Source organism: Leptidea sinapis, chromosome 20 (assembly GCF_905404315.1).
Source record: "Leptidea sinapis chromosome 20, ilLepSina1.1, whole genome shotgun sequence".
Lineage (NCBI taxonomy): Eukaryota > Metazoa > Arthropoda > Insecta > Lepidoptera > Pieridae > Leptidea > Leptidea sinapis.
The window spans coordinates 7,936,753-7,961,082 of NC_066284.1; the positions used below are offsets into that span (position 1 = coordinate 7,936,753).

At 35.8% G+C, this 24,330-nt stretch overlaps 1 protein-coding gene across 1 annotated transcript in view; it reads right to left on the minus strand.

The window, feature by feature from the left end:
* LOC126970135 (vinculin) overlaps positions 1-24,330 on the minus strand; it is a 70,347-nt gene that overhangs the window by 43,058 nt on the left and 2,959 nt on the right. Inside the window, exons 2-3 of the mRNA XM_050815873.1 lie at positions 1,797-1,904; positions 23-168 (exon numbers count right to left, since the gene is read on the minus strand). Of these exons, the coding sequence (XP_050671830.1) occupies positions 23-168; positions 1,797-1,904 (254 nt within the window). The remainder of the gene's footprint in view (positions 1-22; positions 169-1,796; positions 1,905-24,330) is intronic.

The window sequence follows — 24,330 nt, forward strand, 5'->3', positions numbered from 1 at the left end:
AGTAATATTAATGACATGTCACCTGGCTGGTCCGGAGTAGGGATCCGCCCTCAGCATGTCGGAGGCCTGCTGCAGCAGCGTGGCGGCGCCCTCCACGCGATGTAGGGCGCCGGGCATGTCAGTGCGGAGCACCACGTCGTCGGATGACTCGATGGTCTCGTGACCCACCTGGAACCAAAACAACCGTCCAATGAAACTCGAGGACCAACAAGCGGGCAACCTGATGACAGTTGAGCATCATTTTTATGACAGTAAGGGATAAGACCTGCAAAACGTTCAGCTGATTCAGCTAATTGATACGCTGTACAATGCAGTGCCGTTCAGGATTCTTGAGAAGCCCAAAAATTCTGTGCGCCACTACAATTGCGTCACCTTGAGACTTAAGATGTAAAGTCACATTTGCCCAGTAATTTCACTAGCTAGCAGGCAGAAATAGGCGCCGTTGTGGTACCCATAATCTAGTCGACATCCTGTGCAAAGGAGCCTAGCACTGGTAAAACTGGTCTTGCTGCACCCAAAGGAATCACAAGAAATTGCCAATGTTTAGGGTTCAACCATTCAAGGTTTTAATGAAAGTTTGTCCTGCAAAAAAGTTGATGCCATACTTTGGTTTTAAGTGGTGATTTTACATTTTTTATATTGAATACACATTTATCTAAATTATAGGTTATGTATTGCATGTATTTATTGTTGTAACAGTAAATGAAATTAGAAATAGTTTCAATGATTTTCTTTGTATATTACACAGATAAACTTAATAAAATTTAAGTTTTTGCAATTGTATTTTTATCTATCTTCATCTTATATGTTAAAAAAAAAAGAATCTATTGCTCTGAAATAATGTTTTTGAAGTCGGTTGTTATTTTGTTAAATTTTATTTATATTTTTTGAGTTTTAGTGAATTTGAAGTACACTAACTAACAATTTATCTAAATGTGTGTAGATATACAAAATTTTTCAATGCAGCAATGAACGTAAGCGCTTTGCAATTTTATTACAGACAGTTAATTCTGCCACAGATCGCACCCTTACTGTATGGAGTTAAGGAGTCCCTGAGAGATTGATCATCATTTTTGACTACGACAATTACTTAACCATAATAACTATGTTATGGTAGACGACTTAAATATCCTAATAGCATAAAAAGATTCGGCCGAGTATCGTTAATTTGCTCCTAAGAATTGAAGAGTTCCGTTACTTTGTCATGGCTTCCATAATCAGAACCCAACCAAACTCTCACCAAACAACCAAACTCTCACCAAACTATCTTTGAAGTATATCCTTTCCAATAAAAAAAGGATCATCGAAATCGGTTGGCGCGATATTGAGTTATTCGTAAATTTATCATCCACATACGTATGCCATTGTCAGATCTGGACCAAATTACAATGGGACCACCGGGAAGCACCAGCTTTTCAAATAAAAATTATCATAATCGGTTAATCCAGTCGAAAGTTTTGAGGTAACAAACATAAAAAAGAACATACGGACAAATTGTGAACCTCCTCCTTTTTTGATGTCGGTTAAAATGAAATGAACTTCTTTGTGCGTTTTTTTAGGTAGATACAATATGAGTGGCTTAAAATAAAACGCGTACATCTTTCTAACAGGCTATCAACACTCCTGTGTTTCCTGCGGTGTGACAAGAGAATGTGGGCGGCGGTAATTACTGTCTGTCTTAGAGTCACCTGGTGGTAAGACCACTATAGTTATTCCTCGATGTTTTAGCTGCGCTCGCTGAAGGATTAGCATTTTTGACTTATTGGATACAATAAGAGTAAGATGTAATTAATTACCTTGACAAGGTTGTTGACAGCGAGCGAGACCGCCTGCACGGGCCGCGCCAGGTCTGGCATGGCGTTGCCATCTTCGGCTTCTTCGTGGAGGATCACCAGCCGAGATACCTGGAAAAATGAAAATATTACGCTATGCCAAGTTAAATGGAACCTTTTATTTCTAACTAAAGTGTGTGTAAATGTCTATTCTTAAGGCACTCTACACACTCCACCATTTTTATTTCAAGATTTGTTTATTATATTCGAAATTAAATGAGTTCACATTTTTGATAAGTTATTACGTAAGCACTTCAATGTAGAATTATTTGAAGTTTTCTTCAAGTTACATTGAAAATAATTCCAAATTTGTAATTGTAGATTATGGGAACCACAACGGCACCTTTTTCTGCCGTGAAGCAAAAATGTGTAAGCATTATTATGATTTGGTCTGAATGGCACTGTAGCTGTTGTTATTACTGGGCAAATGAAACTTGACATTTTAATTCTAAAATGTTTTATCCAATAAAGATAATTCAAATAGATTCCTAATAAGAAATTGTTCTTCACGGATTTTTTATGTCAAATATGGATATCTTTGACCATCCTTGTATTAATAATAGGTACTCCATTCCCGGACCGGGTTTTGTACCCGGCCTGGATATGGAAAGGGGCAGTCATTGAGTTTTTCGTAGGAAATTTCTTACTAGCAGCCCATAGTTCAGAAATGTAGATGCTCGCCCCCTATTACGTGGGAATTAAACATAGTGAAACGTGGGTGGAAAAAAATACACCTCTAACCCTTCAGGAATACAGATGTGAAACTGTGTAATGTTACGTAAGTTCTTATTTTGTTTATTTGTTTCGCAATAACAGGAAGTAAAAAATGAATGAATAAATACATAGACACGAGCCACATAGTGTGCATACTCCTCAATCATAGATTATTGTTTATGTTAAAGTTCATAGGTAGGTGACCTCATTCTGTTTATAAACAAAGGCCCCGCCTAAAACTGGCAGTCTTTTAAAGTTAAGGTTGTCTAAGAAAAGAAATTGAAAAATCATATTTTTATTTCGTAGGGAAGTTTTTTTCTTTTTATTTATTTATTTATTAAAACTTAAACATCACCATACTATTGCATATGACCCAAATAACTTACCATTGAAGGGATGTTATACCCTTTCTGGTTCACGTTGTATATGTATAAGAACTACTCGTGCTGATTGTTTTATATAGTAGGCTTAATACGTTACCAACTTATTTCTTTTTCTAGAAAAGGAAAGTAAACAGGTGATTGTAATGGCGAGTGTTTATAGCCTTCCGTGTTACTTTGAAACAACAGAGGAATTACACGAGCGCTTCATTAGACAAATACATACATATGTTAATACGGATACAGATAGCGAAACATAATTTGTGGTCCTCAAATAGGTCCCTGGCACATCCAATTCAATTGCATCAAATGTTACACACAAGCTGTCTTATAATATGATCTCCTGCAAATCGAACCCGCCTTATAGCCTAAACACATTGTCGGATTTGGTACGGTCAGACCATCGGACGGTCCGGTGGGTGAGGGTGCCTCGCACCAATTGGTCGGGCGTCGTACTCGGTACGGTTCGGGCGGTAATAGTAATAGTTTTGTGCGATTGACAATGCGACATACCAGCGAATATGGTCCGGTACCAGACCGCGTCCGATGGTTTGGCCTTACCAAATTCTGTGTTAAGGCTTTAAGATCTGTCTGTTTGGATAAGACAAGCTCGCGGTAATGCCCGCGAGTACCGACCGCTACATGTCCGTTCATGCTCATATAATAAGTGTAATTATATCCGAAGATCAAACATACAATCTCTGTGTATGAAATGTGTCTGTGTCTATGCTCTATTTTGATTACAGTAGTTCTGAGGCCAGATGCCGGCGGCTTCAATGTGTAGAGAGTAGGGACCATCATTATTAGTACTATCGAGCTAGGTCGTGCATAGGACATTCCTGACCTGATCGTCCAGACTCTAGATACATACGCTTTAAGAATTCTAATTTCCTCTTTCATTCAGTCTCTCATGTTTAATTTAGTTTGTAATAGGCACTCTCGTTATTGTGACCGCCTTTGGTCGTTTTGTGATATATTAAGACTAATATTATTTTCACTGTTATAAGCTGTGTTTGTAGCACTTGCTAAATTAAAGGTGCCTTAGTAACGGCAACAGAAATACTAGTCGAAACGCAGCCACGTGTACACTTGCTAGCTAGATCGGATTTTCTTATTAATATATTACAAATATTGTGGGTAAGTAAGCGTTGTTTTTTTATCAATTTATTTTTAATGGTAAACATTAAAAATAAGAATTTATCGTATAATATATTTGTACAACTCAATCAGACATGTTACATATCATTAAAATATATTAATCATTTGTCGTATCCCATTGATTCCAGATCCTAACTGCCACAATCTGTAAGGCCAAACTGGCCTCTAAAATACTTGGTGTACTAATTAAGGCGAGACAGCACTTAACTACCACCTTCATAAAAGGCCGGCAACGCTCTTGTGATTCCTCTGGTGTTGCAAGAGAATGTGGGCGGCGGTGTTCACTTAACACCAGGTTACACTCTTTTTCCATAAAAAAAATTCGCCCTCACATGGAGTTCACTGTTCTCACCTCTGGGCAGGCGCTTCCCAGTAACAGATTCTTCCATTTGACCGCATACAGCGAAGAGAGGCACGAATCATCGGGAAAAACATTTCATGCCCCTGGTTTTGCGAATGTTCATGAGTTGCCTCACCATTTCAGATCACGTGAGCCTCTTGCCCGTTTACCCCCTCTTATATACATAAAGATTGAATTTGTTAATTGAAGATGTTTCTATCTACTCTATAATTATGCTAGCTGACTCGACAGACGTTGTTCTGTAGATAATAAAAAATACTGTTTTTTAAGGAATTTCCCAATAATATTTCAAAACATCAAGCATCAAAACATAAAATATTCTCCCTGTTGTTATAATGAAATTGTTTCACAGCGGAACTGTCAAACGGGGCGTCATTAAATTCTCTCCATACAAATATGTCCATACAAAACAAATATTGAAAATAAAAATAATTTTGGGTCCCAAATCGAAATAAAAACTATCCTATCTCTCAAGTTGGACCAAACTGCACTCGATGAAATAATCCCCATTAAAATCCGTTCATTAGTTTAGGAGTCCATCGAGGACAAACAACGTGTCACCTAATTTATATATATTAAGATTAACTTATAGTTATTTATGCAACTGTTGTCAGTTCACAAACATAAGTTTCGATTGAGGATTTTCAAAGCGTATGCCTGACCTCACTAAAGACAATGGTAATTTGGACGAAACAGAAAAAAAACTAGTTTGTCCCCATTTATCTCAAAATGTGGATAATATGCAGTAACACAAAATGGCGTTTACGTAAGAATAATAGGATAGTAAGAAACAAACCATTCTGTTGTGACTGTTACAACTATTGCTGTGGAATGTTTATATAAACAGCGTGCGGTGAGGTTCAGTTAGCTCTAAGAATATCTTATCAGCCCGCGAGAACGTTCGCCATTCTAAGATAATGCACGTCGTATTGAAATAATTAATTATCTATGTAATATGCATAATGTTTAATCATATTGTAGGTAATATTACTATCATACATGCAGTGTTTTAAGAAAAAAAATATGTTCATTGTACTGCAAACATTGTTTTTACAATTTATGTAACAGAGATGCAGAGTTAACAAATAATAGTACAGAATTTTTTACTTTGTTCATCTGAGGATTTTTTTTTTGGAATAGGAGGACAAACGAGCATACGGGTCACCTGGTGTTAAGTGATCACCGCCGCCCACACTCTCTTGCAACACCAGAGCGTTGCCGGCCTTTAAGGTACGTGCTTTTCTTGAAGGTACCCATGTCGTATCGTCCCGGAAACACCGCACATGGAAGCTCATTCCACAGCTTCGTAGTACGAGGAAGAAAGCTCCTTGAAAACCGCACTGTGGAGGACCGCCACACATCCAGATGGTGGGGATGATATCGTAACTTGTGGCGTGTCGTGCGAAGGTGAAATTCGGCGGCAGGAATCAGGTTCAACAGCTCTTCGGAACACTCCCCGTGATAAATGCGGTAGAAGACACACAATGAAGCGACGTCTCTACGCAACGCCAAGTGATCCAGCCGTGCTAATAAGATTTAGTTTAAATCTTACCTACTCAGTTTTGTCGCTGCGGTTCACTAGTACCTATAAATTGATAAATTACACCCACTAAAATCTACTCGGACTACATATTGGGTGCCTCATAGGAACTACTGAGGTTTAAGCGCACGAATAAGACAGCAGGCGCAATTTTCGGCTGGTTTTTGTAAATGGTTGATAATACTTGTACTTATTAAATTGAGCCTATAAGATCAAGGACCATGTTGACAAGACTAAAAGCACTTTACCGCTTGCACAATGACAGAAAAATGATGTCTACTTCCATTGCCTGATTAGATACTTACCTAGGTGAAATGCTTAGATATAGGCTTTGATTGGAATAAAAGCGGCACGCGCGTTGCGTTGAGCGATTACCGATCGACTGCTCAAAGATTCCAAGAGCCCGTAGGTATGTTTTCGTACTTATATCTACGCTACCAAAGTTGTGGGTCATCTTCAAGGAGACATCCAAGTAGGTTAGGCAGGCTTTACATTTCTCTATTTACCGTGGTCTTGACATATCTACTCTCCTGTATTCTTCTACTTGTATCAACCCATCCATACTGCATGTTGTTTTAATTCGTAAGCCGTTAGTTTGATCGTAGATGATTCGAGACACTCATTGTTGTATGTGGACAAATGTAAAGAGCTCAGAACAGTTCATTATTTGAGGCCGACTTTCCACCTAATATAGTTGCAGTGGCTTGAGAACATCTAGCATTTTAGACGCCATTTCGAGCTTCATTTCCAGATGAAGGTAGTAATTTTAGCGACGCTAAGTATGCTCATATTTGCTGTGGCATTTGTGAGTGTTATCAAATCCAGAGGATATGACAAAAGAAGACAGTTTAGCAGTGAACACACAAAATTTTGTCTGTTTGGGATCATCGGCCGATGTAACAAGACAATTGCTAATCAACTGTTGTTCCTCCGAGTATCCCAAGGGCTGGTGGTTGTTATAGGTTCCAGCATTTTTGAGAAAAGGGGTGGTAATTGGGATGGGGCAGTAGTTGGATGGATCAGAGCATAGATACACCTTTTGAAAAGTTGGACCGATTTTGAGGGGACTATTGTGGCTTACATTGTAATGATTAACTAAGAAAAGTGACGAGAAGCGGCTTGTTATAAAGGCTAGAGTATTTTAAGAAGGTAGAGTATCCAAAACAAAACACTAAAAGGTAAAAAACGAAACATTTATAGCTACATTTCCATTGCGTAATGAGTCAACATATCGGCCTGGTATAATACCTACAAGATTTTGTCCGTGTATTTCCTTTGAAAATATAAAAACAAAAAGCAAATCTAAGTGACTCAATTGTATTATCGAGTATCCATAAACAAAAGCTCACCTATTAGCGTCTCTCTCGTGACTCAAATAGTGCCTTTGTAAATTCGCAGCCAGGTGCCGAATGTATTATTACTACTTGTCATGCGCTATTGATGACGTTATTAATTGGTGAAACCGTAAACATACAAATCCAGGGCCTTTCGTTAACATTTGTAATACTAAAAGCCTAAACACATGATCGGATTTGGTACGGCCGAACTAACCGGATGCGGTCTGGTAGCGGACCATATTCGAAGTGGTATGTTTCATGGTCCATCGCACAAAATTATTTTTATTACTGTCCGGACCGTACCGTACGACGTACGACGCACCAATTGATACGAGGCGCCCACCAGACCGTCCGAGGGTCCGGCCGTACCAAATCCGATCATGTGTTTAAGCTATAAGGAAAGGTCGCCAGCTTTGTAACTTGGCTTGGTAGCAATAACAGTCCATAAAAACCTTTATGAATTCAATGAGACCTGTCTTGTAAAGTATAATTACTATGCAAGTATTTTATGATACAAAAAACGGCACCACAATATTACTTGTAGATGTTGGTAAACATGCTTAACACAAAGCCTATACTGATAAAGCAGAATATAATATAGTACTAGTACTGATAGTGCTGTGCTCGTATGTATCTAGTTTAAGATAACAAATATATTGTTCGTGAACTGATACTTCGGCTGTACCTAAAAAATAACTCTTGAGATTTTTTGAAGTGAAACTTCTTTGGAATCATTGTGATTTCAAAATCGATGAAACGAAAAAGCCAGACGATAAAGACACAAACAGGTAAGTGTATAGGATTCAGACGGCGAGGGAATGATATAGGAAGTATTATACAGTGTTTGGAACCAGGCGATCATTGTTGAAGAAGAGATCGTCTTATGTATGACGCGAGTATACCTTAATATATTATGACGTCATGCGCACGACGTAGAGGCACCAGGAGAACATAAAAATGGTAGTGGTGATAGTAATGTCATTCATAGCGTTTGAAATCATGTGTCATCCAGCAACATGTACAGTTTAGAGGTTTAATGTAAATTTGGCACCCGTCCTCGAGCATGACGCAGGGAGCAGCCATCGCCTCCTTCGACCATAGTTTACCTTAATAAAGCAAGTATTTCTGTTACGTATAATGTAAAGAAGACTCGACAACATTCAGACACGTAAATAAATTATATCAAATTAGTCGTTGTTTCCATGTGGGCAGTAATGTATTCAATATTGAGTCACGTTCTATGATATGGCATGCAGCTGATATGGCAAAACAAGATTCCATAATCACATGTGAAACCATTATGTCAATGCCTTTATCAATCCTGCGAAGTTCTGTCACGAAACGATAAAATCAACTATTGAAAGTTAAATTAAGGATTGGTCTCCGCTGAGCTCAGACTAGATACATCAGACGTAGGCGCAAAATGCGGCAACGAATACCACGCCCAATTGGGCGTACTCGAGCCTAGAGCGCAGCGGAGACAAATCCGTAAACTAAGTTTACGCCATTATTGAAAAAGTGGAGTACGATTGGCGTATCAGTAGTTGCAACATCATTTTAAAACCGAGAACTGACCACAAAACAGTTTTGACAGGATACAATGGGTGCCACACGGACTCACTGAAAGAAACCAAGTCAACCCTGTACTCATTTTACGAATATTATTAATTGAGCCGTAATCAAACCGATTTTAAGAGATGGATAACTGGTGACGAAAATTGGATCACGTACGACAAGAACGTCAATAAAGGTCGTGACAAGGTCGGTCAGGCTTCACAGACTGTTTCAAACAACCCGGGTCTCGCAGTAAGGCGATGCTATGTTTTAGGTGGGATTGGTTCTTCTGCAAACACCTGATGAGATAATAATAATAATAATAATAATAATATATTTATTTGCAAAAAACATAGTATACAATGGTGTTTAAATTTAAATAAATAATAAGAGCTTACATGTTTTGCCAGCACTATTCCTAGCATGCAAATATTTAAACACAATGAATATAATCAGAATTTCATTTCCATAAAGTCCTTAATACTATAAAAATTATAATCATTTAGCCAACTATATAGCTTATTCTTGAATAATCTAGAATTTAAATTTTTTATGCTACTCGGTAACTTATTATAAATACGAACACAATTACATACACAACTTTTATTATATTTGGTAATTTTTGGAACATCATGAAGAACGAGTCTTTGTGGATCACGTCGTTTCCGCGGATTTAGATCATTAGCTGATTTAAACAATTCTTTATTTTTTTTTACAAACATACATATCTCGAAGATGTAAAGCGACGGCAAAGGTAACAATCCTAGTTTTTTAAATATTAATAATAATAAGATAAAAGCAAGAAGTTGAGAAAAAGCGGCCGGAATTGATCAATAGATGGGGTTTTCGCTGGGATGTGTATAATTGTTTTTATGGAAAAGGAGGAGAAACGAGCGTACGGGTCACCTGGTGTTAAGTGATCACCGCCACCCACATTCTCTTACAACATCAGAGGAGTCACAGGAGCGTTGCCGGCCTTTAAGGAAGGTGTTGGTGGCTTTTTTTAAGGTACGCATGTCGTATCGTCCCCGTCCCCGGAAAACCGCACAAGGAAGCTCATTCCATAGCTTTGCAGTACGGGGAAGAAAGCTCCTTGAAAACCGCTCAGTGGAGGACCGCCACACATCCAGATGGTGGGGATGATATCCTAACTTGTGGCATGTCGTTCAGATTTCGTTCAAACTTCGTAGATTTATCGAGGAGTGATGACGATACATTAATTTGATAAAATTATTCCATTTTTCAAGATAAGATTTTTGTTTATTTTTATTTTTCATTTATCGTTGAAAAGGCAGGATATGTTCCTTTTAAATTTCAACCTTTTTCTTTTCAACCAAACATGTTTTTAGTTATTTTAAAACACTTTTATTATTAATTACTAGCAGGTTAGATCTTCCTACTTAGGTAGTTATGAGATAAGCAGTAGCCTTCATAAAAAAGTAAGAATTATTCACTATCTTCAGTCAAATCAATCAATTCAACAAAATATATGGCTAAAAAACTGGATTATCTGTATATATATATATATATATGGTCAGCTAGTCTCTTATATATATATATATATATATATATATATATATATATATATATATAAGAGACTAGCTGACCCGACAGACGTTGTTCTGTATATAATAAATAAAATAATGTTTTTATATGAATTTGTCAATAATATATCATAACATCAAAAATTACTTCGTACAATATGCACCCTGCTGTCGTAATAAAATTGTTTCACAGCAGAACTGTCAAACCGTGCGTCAATAAATTCTCTCATAGAAATTATGTATAGACACATCAAAGGAAAAACAAATTTGTTGTTTTTATTTAATGTTGCAACATTTTCCTATTTATTCACCTTTTAAACCTTCTCTGGACTTCCACAAAAAAACAAAATAAATTTGGTAGGAATATTCTTTTCACAGAGTAGAGGTCAGCTAAGAACGGATTTTCCAAAATTTCATCCGCAAGAGTTTTTTTTATTATGAACAGAACAACGTCTGTCGGGTCAGCTAGTCTTAATATATATAAATCTCGTGTCACAATGTTTGTCCTCAATGGACTCCTAAACTAATGAACGGATTTCAATGGGGATTACTTCATGGAGTGCAGTTTAGTCCAACTTAAGAGATAGGATAGTTTTTATTTCGATTTGGGACCCATAATTATTTTTATTTCCAATATTTGTTTTGTTTGGACATATTTTCTGTGAGAGTATTTTTGACGCGCGGTTTGACAGTTCTGCTGTGAAACAATTTCATTATAACAACAAGGAGCATATTATTATATTACAATGAAAAATTATTGACAAATTCATCAAAAACGGTATTTTATTTATTATGTACAGAACAACGTCTGTCTGGTCAGCTAGTAATATATAAAATTCTCATGTCGCGGTGTTTGTAGTTAAACTCCTTCGAAACGGCTTGACCGATTCTCATGAAATTTTGAGTGCATATTGGGTAGGTCTGAGAATCGGACAACAACTATTTTTCATCCCCCTAAATGTCAGGGGTGGTCTACGCCAACTTTTTTTAATTTTTGTGTTTTTTTTAAATTTATTTAAAAAAAAACAGCATTAAAAATACATATACAACATCCCCTTAAATGTTAAGGGTGGTCCACGGCAATTTTTATTTTTTTGACATTTTTTTAAATTTGTTTGATTATGAGTCAGCATTAAAAAATACATACAACTTCAAATTTTCACCCATCTACGATCAACAGTTACTTTTGTATCGCGATTTTAATATCGGCAATACAACGTTTGCTGGGTCAGCTAGTGTAATATAATAACTATGTAGGTATATACGATGTACCTACTTAGTTTTACTTTAGTGATACGGTGGCGAGCGTATGTTACACTTTCGGGGATGTCGGTCGAAGACGCTTTATAGCCTAAACACATAGTCGGATTTGGTACGGTCGGACCATCGGACGGTCCGGTGGGTGTGGGCACCGCGAACCTATTGGTCCGCCGTCGTTCTCGCTACGGTCCGGATGGTAATACTAATAATCTTGTGCGATGGACAATGCGACATACCTACCATCTAATATAGTCCGGTACCGGACCGTGTCCGATGGTTCGGCAGGACCAAATCCGACAATGTGTTTAGGCTATTAGACCTATACAAATATATGATTCGACTTCGCAAAGGACACGTAGATAAGACTGTTACAGGTACACTAGCGCAAGAAATAAAGCAAGCAGCATAGCTTTTTTTAGTTCAGATTTAAATTCTGCTATATCTAGAAAATAGCCTATATTTTTTTTTATTAGAGCACCAGCATTCACATGAAACATTAGACTTAGTCTGACAGTAAAATCAACATTTCTTTACCTATTGTGACAATGACGTAATGAGTGGGCAGTTTGTTACGAAGGCGCCACAAGGCAGTAGGCACGTAAGGCGCCATATACGGTGCGCGTACGCAGCGCACCTAATTAGGACGAGGTTCATTCATGAACGCGACACCACTCACTGCCCACTAGCGTTCTATCACATTTTATACACATTTCGTGTTGCTAACGTGTTCTCATTGTTGCAGCACATGTAGATAATAAAACCGTTACAAATAAAAATGTACATACATTTAATACTTTTAGGGTGCCGTACCCAAAGGTTAAGAACAGAACCCTATTACTAACTACTATTACTCCTCTGTCCGTCCTTACATTGAAATTTTCACAGTTGATGAATTTATGTTGCCACTTTAACAAAAAATACTGAAAAACAGAATAAATTAAATATTTAAGGAGGCTCCCACACAACGAACGCATTTTAATAGATAATATGTAGTATGGAACCCTTTGTGGGCGAATGCTACTCGCACTTGGCCGGTTTTTTAAAGAATACAAAAAAGTAGTTCATAGAATTTTTTTCGATTGTTTGTATGTCCGGTTATTACGCAAATCTGATACATATTTGAGTGCTGTATGTTTGTTCGAAAACAATTTAGCGAATTCAGTAAACATGAAAACACTTCTCTTTTCCCATCCAGGGACCCCACCAAACTACAAGTACCTTGCTGTAGAACTACATTATTTCGGAAAAACTGTTTGTGTATGTGCATAAAAATCTAAATCACTTCCCAAAAATAATAAGAGAGGTATCGTCAAATAGGAATTTCTCATCTAAATTGAAAATATACCTTAGTAAAAACTGCTTATATTCATTAGACGAATATTTTCAACTAAAAACTTGACTATATACTATATAATACTGCTACTAATCTTTTGTTAAATTTATATTATTGTAAATAATGTTTTTTTTTTGTATTGTAAGAAATGTATTTTATAAAATTTGCACGTCATAAATGTGGCAAACATGTACTCAACAATATTTATGTAACATCAATCTAACATGTTTATGCAAATAAAAACTTTGACTTTGACTTTTGACTTTGAACAGATTTAGATTAGAAGATATATTTTTGAAGTTATACTTCTTTTGGCGCGTTATGAAAAAAATATGTAATGAAATTTTAAGATGCGTGCGCATCACAGTTACAAAAAAGTAACAGGTTGAAGTTGGTTCCTACAATTTTCTGACGTTTGCGTCATATGTTATTTTTTTTGGTCTCGTCCATCATTAGGACAGGCAAAGGGTTCAAGCCCATACAGCCGTATTAATTATTTTATAATTAAGTGTCAAAGCCATCTTTGCAGAATTTATACAAAATTGTTCTTTCTAAAAACGTAGAATAGCACGAGGAATAAATCATTTTAATGATTTTTGCTTCGTCAGGCCAAAGAAGTATAACTTCTTGCGTGCATACATAAGAACACACACACTTTTTTTTAGTTATAAGGAAGATAACGTCGCGGGCTGTAGCAAGTTTTGTGCAGATGTGTCCGTCAGCAGGCGATAAATGGGTTCAAACGTCCGGTGAGTAGAGCGCGCCGCTGGCCGCTGACTAGCGTGGGCGGGCCGTCTTCACTTTCAATCTATTATTACAAGACATTGCATCACGTTGACCGAGGTCGTAGCTGTTATTACGTGTCGATCATATCTCGAACCAACAATACCGTTCCCGCTGTCCCGTTATTGAAATAACACAGGTCAATTTTAAAAGTCAAAAAGCAGGTATTTTTTAATTTTTTTTATTTTATTTTAAATTTTTATCGAAATACATATTTTACAAAATGTGAACAAATAAGATACATTGTAAAAACCACAGAGGTTTGACCTCAATGTATTATCTAAGTTTACGCCTTATTTTAGTTTTTTACAAAATAAATATAATCTTAACATTAAATTCTGTACCTACATACAATTATTAATATCTATAGAAAGTAACAATTGGCTACAAGTACAATAATTACATACTAATACCTAATAGAAATCAACTACAGATAATATGTACCTTACCAATATTTATTTCAACACGAAGCAACCAAAAAACCAGATATTTCAAACATTTCGCAGGCATCCTATGATCATCTTATTAATTACAAATGCGATCAAAGATTACCTAGGAAATATTCTTTCAGTTTTTGTTTAATATTTTTATGGGTCACTGCATTGGACAGAAATGAGGGTAGTTGATTAATTAGGCGAGGAACAATATAGCTTGTGGTTCTCTCACCGTACAAGTTGTTAGCTCGCTCAGTGCGCAATAATTCGACAGTGAAGAATATCACAATATTAGGAAAGAACGAACCCGCTATATTTAAAAAATGTTTTCTACTTTTACATTCGGTTCTCAATAATGAGTTTCTAAACTTTTTTGAACTAAGTATAATTTATTCCCTTCTTTTTAGGGTTCCGTAGCCAAATGGCAAAAAACGGAACCCTTGTACAGGTTGGTGTTTTGGGAAGGCGGTGATTGCCAAGTCGGAAACTTCGAGACTTAGAGACAAGTCGTGTAAGAAGTCATGCCCTCGATTTATAAGAAACCAATAACTGCATCAACTTCAGTTTTTTAAATATTCTTAAACTAATGACAGAAATACTGAATTTCAAAGAAATTACAAAAATGCATAAAAAGCATTTATTTTCTCAAAATTAATTCCTTTAGAATTATTTGAGATGTCATTTCTAATATACTAGGTAGCTACTACAACAGCTTCGGAAACAATTGGCGCTCTGAGAGAGAAGAAGCGGCGCAAGAAACTCTCCCAGCATTCTTTTTTTTTCGCTCTTTTCAATAAACATATACAATTTTGTATAGTCATTTCTATCGCTATAAAACAATCATAATCTAGTCCCAGGCTGTCCGATCACTTAGATATTCAGCTGTGGAGTAGTAGGATTTACGACAGAGCTATTTTTAATAAAACAGCATATCCAAACTTAAAAATTTTTCAGGTATGTGCCCCTTTAAATAAATAAAATTGTGTAACTAACTTGACTTAAATGTTCTTGCCTCGTGTTCGCGACCGAGCTTCTAATGACCGTATACAATAGACTTTGAACATTACTGCCACGAATTAAGGTTTTAATTTGAATGAATGTTTTAATGTTATATGTAAAAGTGTATATATATTATGTACACACAATACCGCTCCGACAAATTTTGACTACCTTATAATAGGCGATTGGGAATCTAGTTGCTTACTGTAAGTCAATGATAAATACTTATAAATTACTAGCTGACCCGACAGACGTTGTTCTGAGGTTAATAAAAATACTGTTTTATAGGAATTTGCCAATAATATTTCAAAGCATCAAGAATTATTTCGTAAAAAATGCTCCCTGCTGTTATAATGAAATTGTTTCACAGCGGAACTCTCAAACCGTGCGTCACTAAATTCTCTCATAGAAAATATGACCATACAAAACAAATATTGAAAATAAAAATAATTATGGGTCCCAAATCGAAATAAAAATTATCCTATCTCTCAAGTTGGATCAAACTGTACTCCATGAAGTAATCCACATAAAAATGCGTTCATTAGTTTAGGAGTCCATCGCGGACAAACAACCTGTCACGTAATTTATATATATTAAGATTAACTTATAGTTATTTATGCAACTGTTGTGTAATAAGGGGTATTAAAACACGAATGTGGATTTATCACATGAGGCGAAGCCGAGTGTGATAATAGTATCACATGAGTGTTTTAATACCTAATTATCAACAGTCGCATACAAGACTTTATCTACACCAAAATATAAATCCTCTAAAAGATTCTGAAACAGTTAGCTTACTACTAACATTAAAACGGCCAGTACTAGTAGTAACCTAATATCATCCATTACTGATTATATACAAATAAAGTAAGTTTTAATGAAATAATAATTTATTTTAGTAGTAATTTACATTTTGTATAGTGCAATAATTAAAATTCACTAGAATATTATGTTCTTTTGGAAATTAATCGCTCATTTTTTGTAAACAAAACAAACACAATATCGAAGAAAAATGGGATTCGAATAACCTACTTTTTTTTTTACGGCGCGCGACGTTCTGGTAGTGTGGAACGCACGTAAACAAAAATGTTCTTTTTTTGAAATTCATACAGATGCCACGCATCGAGCAATAAGAATGTGGCTGTCTGTTAAAACTCTTTGAGCATGAAGGGAATGAAAAAAAAATAGGAGTGTTGTTATGAAATTCAGTACAACATTACAACACTTTTTTGGGTTATGTAATGGTTATTAGAACATTGGGTGTTTTAATGTTGTCAATAAGCTGTTTCAGAATCTTTAATAGAGGATTTAAAGCATAGGTGTAGATAAAAGTTGTTTCCGCAACTATACAATATTATGTAGTGATATCTATAGGGTAAACAGCCATTAAGACGTCATTTCCTCGTGATGTTATAGAGAAGGGCGCGGATGTGTCATGGTGATGGCTCGTGACATTCAAGGGTGCTCGGCTGACGCAGGGGTTGTGCCGCGCCCCGACACTGCGGTGCCCAACCCCAATCTTGAAGGGCACGGATATATTTTCGCTGAGTTTATTGCTATCTACCGTTATATTTGACGTCCCCTATAGCCCAGTGGTTAGTGTCCCTGCCTACTGAGCTAGAGGTCCCGGGATCGAATACCGGTAGGTGCAAACATTTACATGATGAATATGAATGTTTGTTTCCGAGTCATGGATGTTTATATTATGTATGTTTAAGTAAGTATATTGTATTGAAAATATCGTTGTCTTGTACCCATAGTACAGGCTATACCTAGTTTGTGGCAAGATAATTTGTGTAAGAGTGTGTCAATATTATATATCGACCTAAATATTTGTTAAATACAACTATTTTAATAATAAGTAGATACTGTTATTTAAGTCTCGGTTTGGGCACTACTTATTTCCGGTCCTACAGAGTGCGATTTTCAAAGAGCTTACTTTCACAAAGCTGTGGAATGAATTTCCTTGTACGGCGTTTTCGGGACGATACGACATGTGTACCTTCAACGCGCGTACACCTTCCTTAAAGCCGGCAACGATCCTGTGATTCCTCTGGTGCTGTAAGAGAATGTGGGTGGCGGTGAACAGGTGACCCGTACGTTCGTTTGTCCTCTTTTTCCATAAAAAAAAAAGATTTGAATCTAAAATTGACATTGAAAATATTTTTAACTGATTTAACTGATATTGATATAATTGATATACGGATGTTTACCTTGATTTTGTTTAGCAGGTATGACGAGTTACAGGATGTATTTTCTTGGTCAACGAGATGCAGCTTGAAGGTTGTTTAAGTACTATGTTATTTTTTAATATATTGTAAGTGGAAGCAAAAGGTGAAATGGCACCATAAGTCATCAAATATAGGGGTGAGTCACACACTGGCTGACACGTTCTTCATCAGCCGGAAGACGTCCACTGCTGGACAAAGGCCTCCCCCAAAGATCTGCTGACGATCGGTCCTGCGCTGCCTCCATTGCATGTATTCCGGCGATCTTGACGAGAACGTCGGTCCATATTGTGGGGAGCCTACCAACACTGCGTCATCTGTCCGTCAAACTATGTGCTAGTGCACTTATTGGCTGACACGTAGGACGAGCATAATCCCAACACCGCGGCTCTTTTAAGGTCCTATCCACACACAACGAACAACGTCAAACGAACGTTCTTCCTTCTCTTTCACTCACCTCACACATCCATACATATATGACAATAAAAAGCAATGATATCTTATAGCTTACCTGATTAATGACACTAAAAGTTAAAAAAAAACTACGTTGAACAAAACCGACCTCAAACGCTCAAAAATATAAAATAAATTAATAGAGATTTAATTTAATACACCTCTTATGTAAACCTTTAATATTAATAACATACTATTATTTGTATGTGCTCCCTATTAATAGGCTTGAAGTCTTATCACTTATTAGCGGGTAGTTAAAAAAAATTAGTATTTAATTAATCGAACTGTTTTGTAATCTAGTTTGTTTATTTGTAATCTTACTATTGTAAAAATCTGTGTTGTGTCTGAATAAATAAATAAATTTCAGAGAGTGTAAGCGGAGAGTACAGATTGATATATTTTTTTTTAATGTTACGGATTTGATGGAACGGCTCAATATTGCTGGTACCTACACTAATGGCGCCTCTTTACAATCGGAGATTACACACTGGACAGTGAGCGAAGCTAGTAACTAGGATTCATCATTTCAATCGGAAGACGTCCACTGCTGGACAAAGGCCTCCACCAAATATTGCCATGACGATCGGTCCTGCGCTGCCCTCATCCATCCTACTCCGGCGATCTTGACCAGATCGTCGGTCCATCTTGTGGGGGGCCTACCAACACTACGCCTTCCGGTACGTGGTCGCCATTGGAGGACTTTACTGCCCCAACGGCCATCTGTCCACCGAGCTATGTGCCCTGCCCACTGCCACTTCACTTTCATAATCGGCTATGTCGGTGACTTTGGTTCTCCTACGGATCTCCTCATTTCTAAATCGATCTCGCAGGGAAACTCCGAGCATAGCCCTCTCCGTTTCCCGCTGAGCCACAGCGAGCTTCCTCATAAGGCACATAGTTAGCGACGACTTGGATTACATAATATGTTTAATTTACTTGGATAGGTATATTAACTTTGTTCTATTAAGATGAATGCTCAGACACCACCATCTTCAAATTCAAATTCAAATATTTTTATTCGAAATAGGATGTGAAATCACTTATTGAAAGTCAAAAAAAAAACTACCACCCATTCCCAATTGAATGCCTCAGGCCTGAGAAGAATGGGCGCAACAAACTCAGCGGGCTTTTTTTTTCATCAAAAGTATGTTTTACAATTAAAGTAACATTTACAAAGTAACATTGTACAATTAAACTTATTATTTAATAGCCTGAGGGCGGTCGCTCCATTCCCAATCTGTGGTATCATTAAGAAAGTCATCCTCCTTCTTCCTTTCCATTTTTTTTTTGTTCAACTAAATAGACAAAATGATTGTACACTGGAACAAAATAAATGGTAGCTATAAACACACTAGATCCACGCCCACCTTGAAGGACTGCCGCTCAATAAATGATTACGGACGATCGTGTGGATGTCTTCACGATGATAAACGATTTACTTGCCGATGACAGACGATCATACAAGTAGCGATCATCGCCGATAGTGGAGAGGAGGCTTAACGTTAATACACTCCCCTAATTACTTCATAATTTGATGCGAATCGGACTTCTACAATCAAATTCAATTCAATATTAATTACATTAGTAGGTAGCTGGTATTCTCGAGATTTACCCCCTTATTCCTAATGGTCCGCTAACTTAAAACAGCGTTTAAGCAGTGTTTTTTCTCATTCTGACTTAGGTCAATAGAAGAAGACAGAGTGAGAATTAGCAATGCTTTAAGTTAGCAGACTATTATGAATAAGGGGGTTAGAATTTAACCAATACCGCAGGATTCATTACATTCATTCAATCATTGCAATTCAAATATTTTTTATTCGAAACAGGATATGGTATGTAATGATAATATTTTATTGAATATCAAAAACTACCACGCATTCGATTATAACTAATGGCTCATATAATAGGAAATTCAGCGGGATTCTTTTTTTTATATATCAGGGCTTTGTGCTATATATCAGCTTGGTTATAGACAGTCTCTCAAAGAAAAATTTAAATACATAAATATTATGACTGTTCATTGTCAGTACATTTATGAAAATTTAATATACGTTCACAAAAATTGTCACCTTTTTTCTCTTAATAGTGATTTTCTCTATTATAACACTAGAAATAAGGGATTGCTTGTAACTAATTCTAGTAGGCTTCATAGGATACATAATAACTTTAAGGGTAAATGTATACACTTCTATAATAATTCCCAGCCACTGTTCAGACATTATCTATAACTAAATTTTAATGTTTTATAAATTAAATGGCTCTGTCGTAAATCCTATTACTCCACTGCTGAATATCTAAATGATCGGACATATATGGGACTAGATTGTGATTATTTTATAGCGATAGAAATGACTGTACAATATTGTATATTTTTATTGAAAAGAGCGCAAAAAAAGAATGCTGGGAGAGTTTCCTGCGCCGCTTCTTCTCTCTCAGAGCGCCATTTATTTCCGAAGCGGTAGTAGTATCTATTATATTAGAAATGACATCAAAAAGAATTCTAAAGGAATCAATTTTGAGAAAATAAATGCATTTTATATAAAATTCCGTTACAATTAAACTTATAACTTATAATAGCCTGAGGGCGCTCCATTCCCAATCTGTAGGATTCTTAAATAGAAAGTTATGTTATAGAAATAAAAAGGTAAAATAAATGTGTTTTAAGAATTCTTTTGAATTTCGTGTTAGGTATATTTGTATGTTTTGAACATTTTCTGGGATCACGTTTTAAAGCATATAGGCCTACCTACTTCCATGTTACATCGCCCTACAAAAGGATTACAAAAACTCCTTAGCCGAGTAAGTAGTAACTAGGTGTAAAAAGCTTATGTTGGTTCAATATAATTATCACAATTTCTAGAAAAATCGCTTATTTGTCTATTTCGAATGAAAAAACAATTGAAAGTGTAAACAATCCAACGTTAATATTATTTTTAATCTCTTATGTCACGCCGCGGTCGCGTGACAAAAGATTCACTTTGAAATCTCGCACCAAAAAGGTGTTATTCTAATCTAGTAGTGTAACGATAGTTTGAAAATCGTTAATATTGGGATATTATTATTATGTCAAAACGTAAAATTATTTTTTTTTTACAGCAATCGAAATCCGATCTCGATCACACAAAGTCCGGAATTACTGAACTCGAGCGTCTCGTAAAAAACGCAACGAGTGGAGGCATTCCAGCATCCGGTGGCTGTGTAGGCCAAGGTCTCAGGCTGCGACACATCTCAAGGTCACATCTGCACTGCCTTCATTAAATCGGCTTGCAGTCATTATTGACTTTCTCATTAAAATAATACGCTACTTAGTTGTGAAGGCATGCAGTTACCAGAAAATTAATATGTTTTCTCTTTTGTGCTGTTAACCCATTGTGATTTTGATCATTTTGATCATTTGACGACCTGTATAGCCAAGTGGTTAGCGATCCTACCTACTAAGCTAGAGGTCCCGGGTTCGAATCCCTGTAGGTGCAAGCATTTATATGATGAATATGGATGTTTGTTTCCGATTCATGGATGTTTAAATGTATTTATGTATGTTTATATGTATGTTATATGAATTTATGTATGTTTAAGTAAGTATATTGTATTAAATATATCATTTTCTTGTAACCCAAGATAATTTGTGTAAAAAGTGTGTCAATATTATTATATTATGTTAATATTATTCTACATAATATATTCAAATATAAGTTTTTGATGATTAGATATACAATCTATATATATCTGCAAATAGAAAATATATTGTTTTTAATATAATAACTTAAAGTATAATATTAATTAAGTTAAAAAATATAGATATGTTTTTTAACTAAATTTACTCACTTAGATCAGGTGACCCTCTAGCATTTCATTCTCTTCCAAAAAAGATGGCGATGAGAGACCAGAAACTCAAAAACACAGACATAGATCCAAGTAGATAACGCCGTCTGTATGAAAATCAAGCGTGCCCTTTTTTTTTGTACCCGCTGTGACATCGTTAAAAATGCCAGTGCATCGAGCCTAACATTTAGCCACTCACCTCATCATTAGTTGACGTTTTCAGTACATCAATAGTCGGTATTGCTTATTTCTAAAATCGGCAGTTTTATAAATCATAATAAAATATTAAATATAATCGTCAAAGGAAGGGCATTGCTCCTCTTTTTGACAAGTAAAATACATACACTCACGGCATCTATTTGGATCCATGTCTGTGCTAAAAGCCTTACTTGGTTCAAGTTCTTTATAAGAAGAAAGTTTTGAAGAAGTTTATTTAATGTAATTGAATACTAATCGAAGGCCATAAACCAGGGCCTTGAATGAATAAGAAAATTCAGCACATTTATCAACCACATGATCTGCAGTCGCATAAAAAAGTTCTAAAGAAACAGTGTCAAATTTCAATAAATTTTAACAGTATAATAAAATCAAGATATGGAATTGTACAATGGCCACCATAAAAAATAAATAAAAATTTCTTTTATTAAAGTATATAAAATATATAGTGTGTTATACCATAGTTCAAGACAGTTTGGAATTCTTTATGTGAGAGTATAGTACACACCAGATTTACTGTATATTTGCATTAATGTCTAGAAATTTTGATAATGTATAATATAATATGGTATCTAATTAGAATTATTATTTTTTAAATGATCCAATGAGCAAATGAGTGAAGAAAGAATAACACTGATCAAATATATAACATATACGAGAGCTGACCCGACAGACGTTGTTCTGTATATAATAAATAAAATAATGTTTTAATATTAATGTGTCAATAATATATTATAACATCAAGAATTACTTCGTAAAATATGCACCCTGCTGTCGTAATGAAATTGTTTGACAGCAGACCTGTCAAACTGTGCATCAATAAATTCTCTCATAGAAATTATGTATGGGCACATCAAAGGAAAAACAAAATTGTTGTTTTTATTTAATTCCGAACATTTTTTTATATTTATTTACCTTCCTTTTAAACCTTCCCTGGGCTTCCACAAATAATTCAAGACCAAAATTAGCCAAATCGGACCAGCCATTCTCGTGTTTTAGCGAGACTAACGAACAGCAATTCATTTTTATATATATATAGATAATACAAGTGTGTATCATGAGAAACCTCATACAACATTATTGCCAAATTGGGGATGCTTTGCAAAAAGGAAGAGTAATGAATGTAGAGGAAGCATGTGAGGTTTGTATAGGTGACTCTGCCTACCCCTACGGGAAAAAGGTGTGAGAGTGTGTGTGTGTGTGATCTATACTAATCATGTGTAGTTGATTCAAGTGGTGTCATTATCATTACAGCATAATAACCCTACTTGAGTAGTAACTACTTAAGTGACACTAATAGTTGAGTTATAAATTCTTATTTTTTTGTTTGTTTGTATATCCTTACAGCACTAATAATTTATGGCACCATGGACATACAGTATTTAACATGAGAACCAGTAAATCAAATCATCTATAATTATAGAATAAATTGGTTAAATCATTTCAATATTAGATATCACAGATCATTAACCCATTATTGTTATGATAGCTTCATTATGTTCATCAAACATAAACTTGTTATGCCTACTACTCGGTTGGGTTGAGTTAGTAAATCTTTTGTTGGGCGATGAATATGCTTCTGCAATATGATCCCAGAAAATGTACAAAACAAATGTGTTACTAAATTTAAAAGAATTGTTAAGAAAACGTTTGTGTGGGAAAGATTATAGCATAAACAATTTTCTTAATGACACCACTTACTGGGAATAAAGGGAACACCCTCAGGCGCTTTAATTATAAATGTTTATTGTACGATATCACATTGTAATCCATATTTTATATTGAAAAAAAAAAAAGCCCGTTGAGTTCCTGTCTCTTTTGAATGGGTGGTAGTTTTAGACATTCAATAAGTGATTTTAAATCCTATTTTTAATAAAAATATTTGAATTTGTATAAAAAAAAATGAAGTTTATAGATGATGAGATGAGGTGTGCAGGTCACGATTTGTGAGTTGTATAAGGATTGGTTGTACTAATATATGAGGTGACAATAATAAACGACTCAACAGTTTGTTGGAGTGTGTTGTTAATAATAGATAAAATGGAACTGTGTGTAATAACAGGATACTTTAGATGCAAATGCTTTATATTCTATATTTGCATGTTGGTATGCTGTTTTTTTTTTCACAGCGTGAAAAAACTTAAGTGGAAATGGACGGGTCATATGATCAGAGGCCCAAACAAGTGGTCAAAGAAACTCACCCATTGGTACCCGAGAGATGCTAAAAGAAAGAGAGGCAGACAGATATAAGGTGGGAAGATGACATAAAGAAGGTTGCTGGACCAGTTTGGTGTAGAGAAGCGCGGGAGAGAGAGCACTGGAAGGTCCTAGAGGAGGCCTATGTCAGTGGACAAGCTAGATATATTATTAAAAAATAGAGGA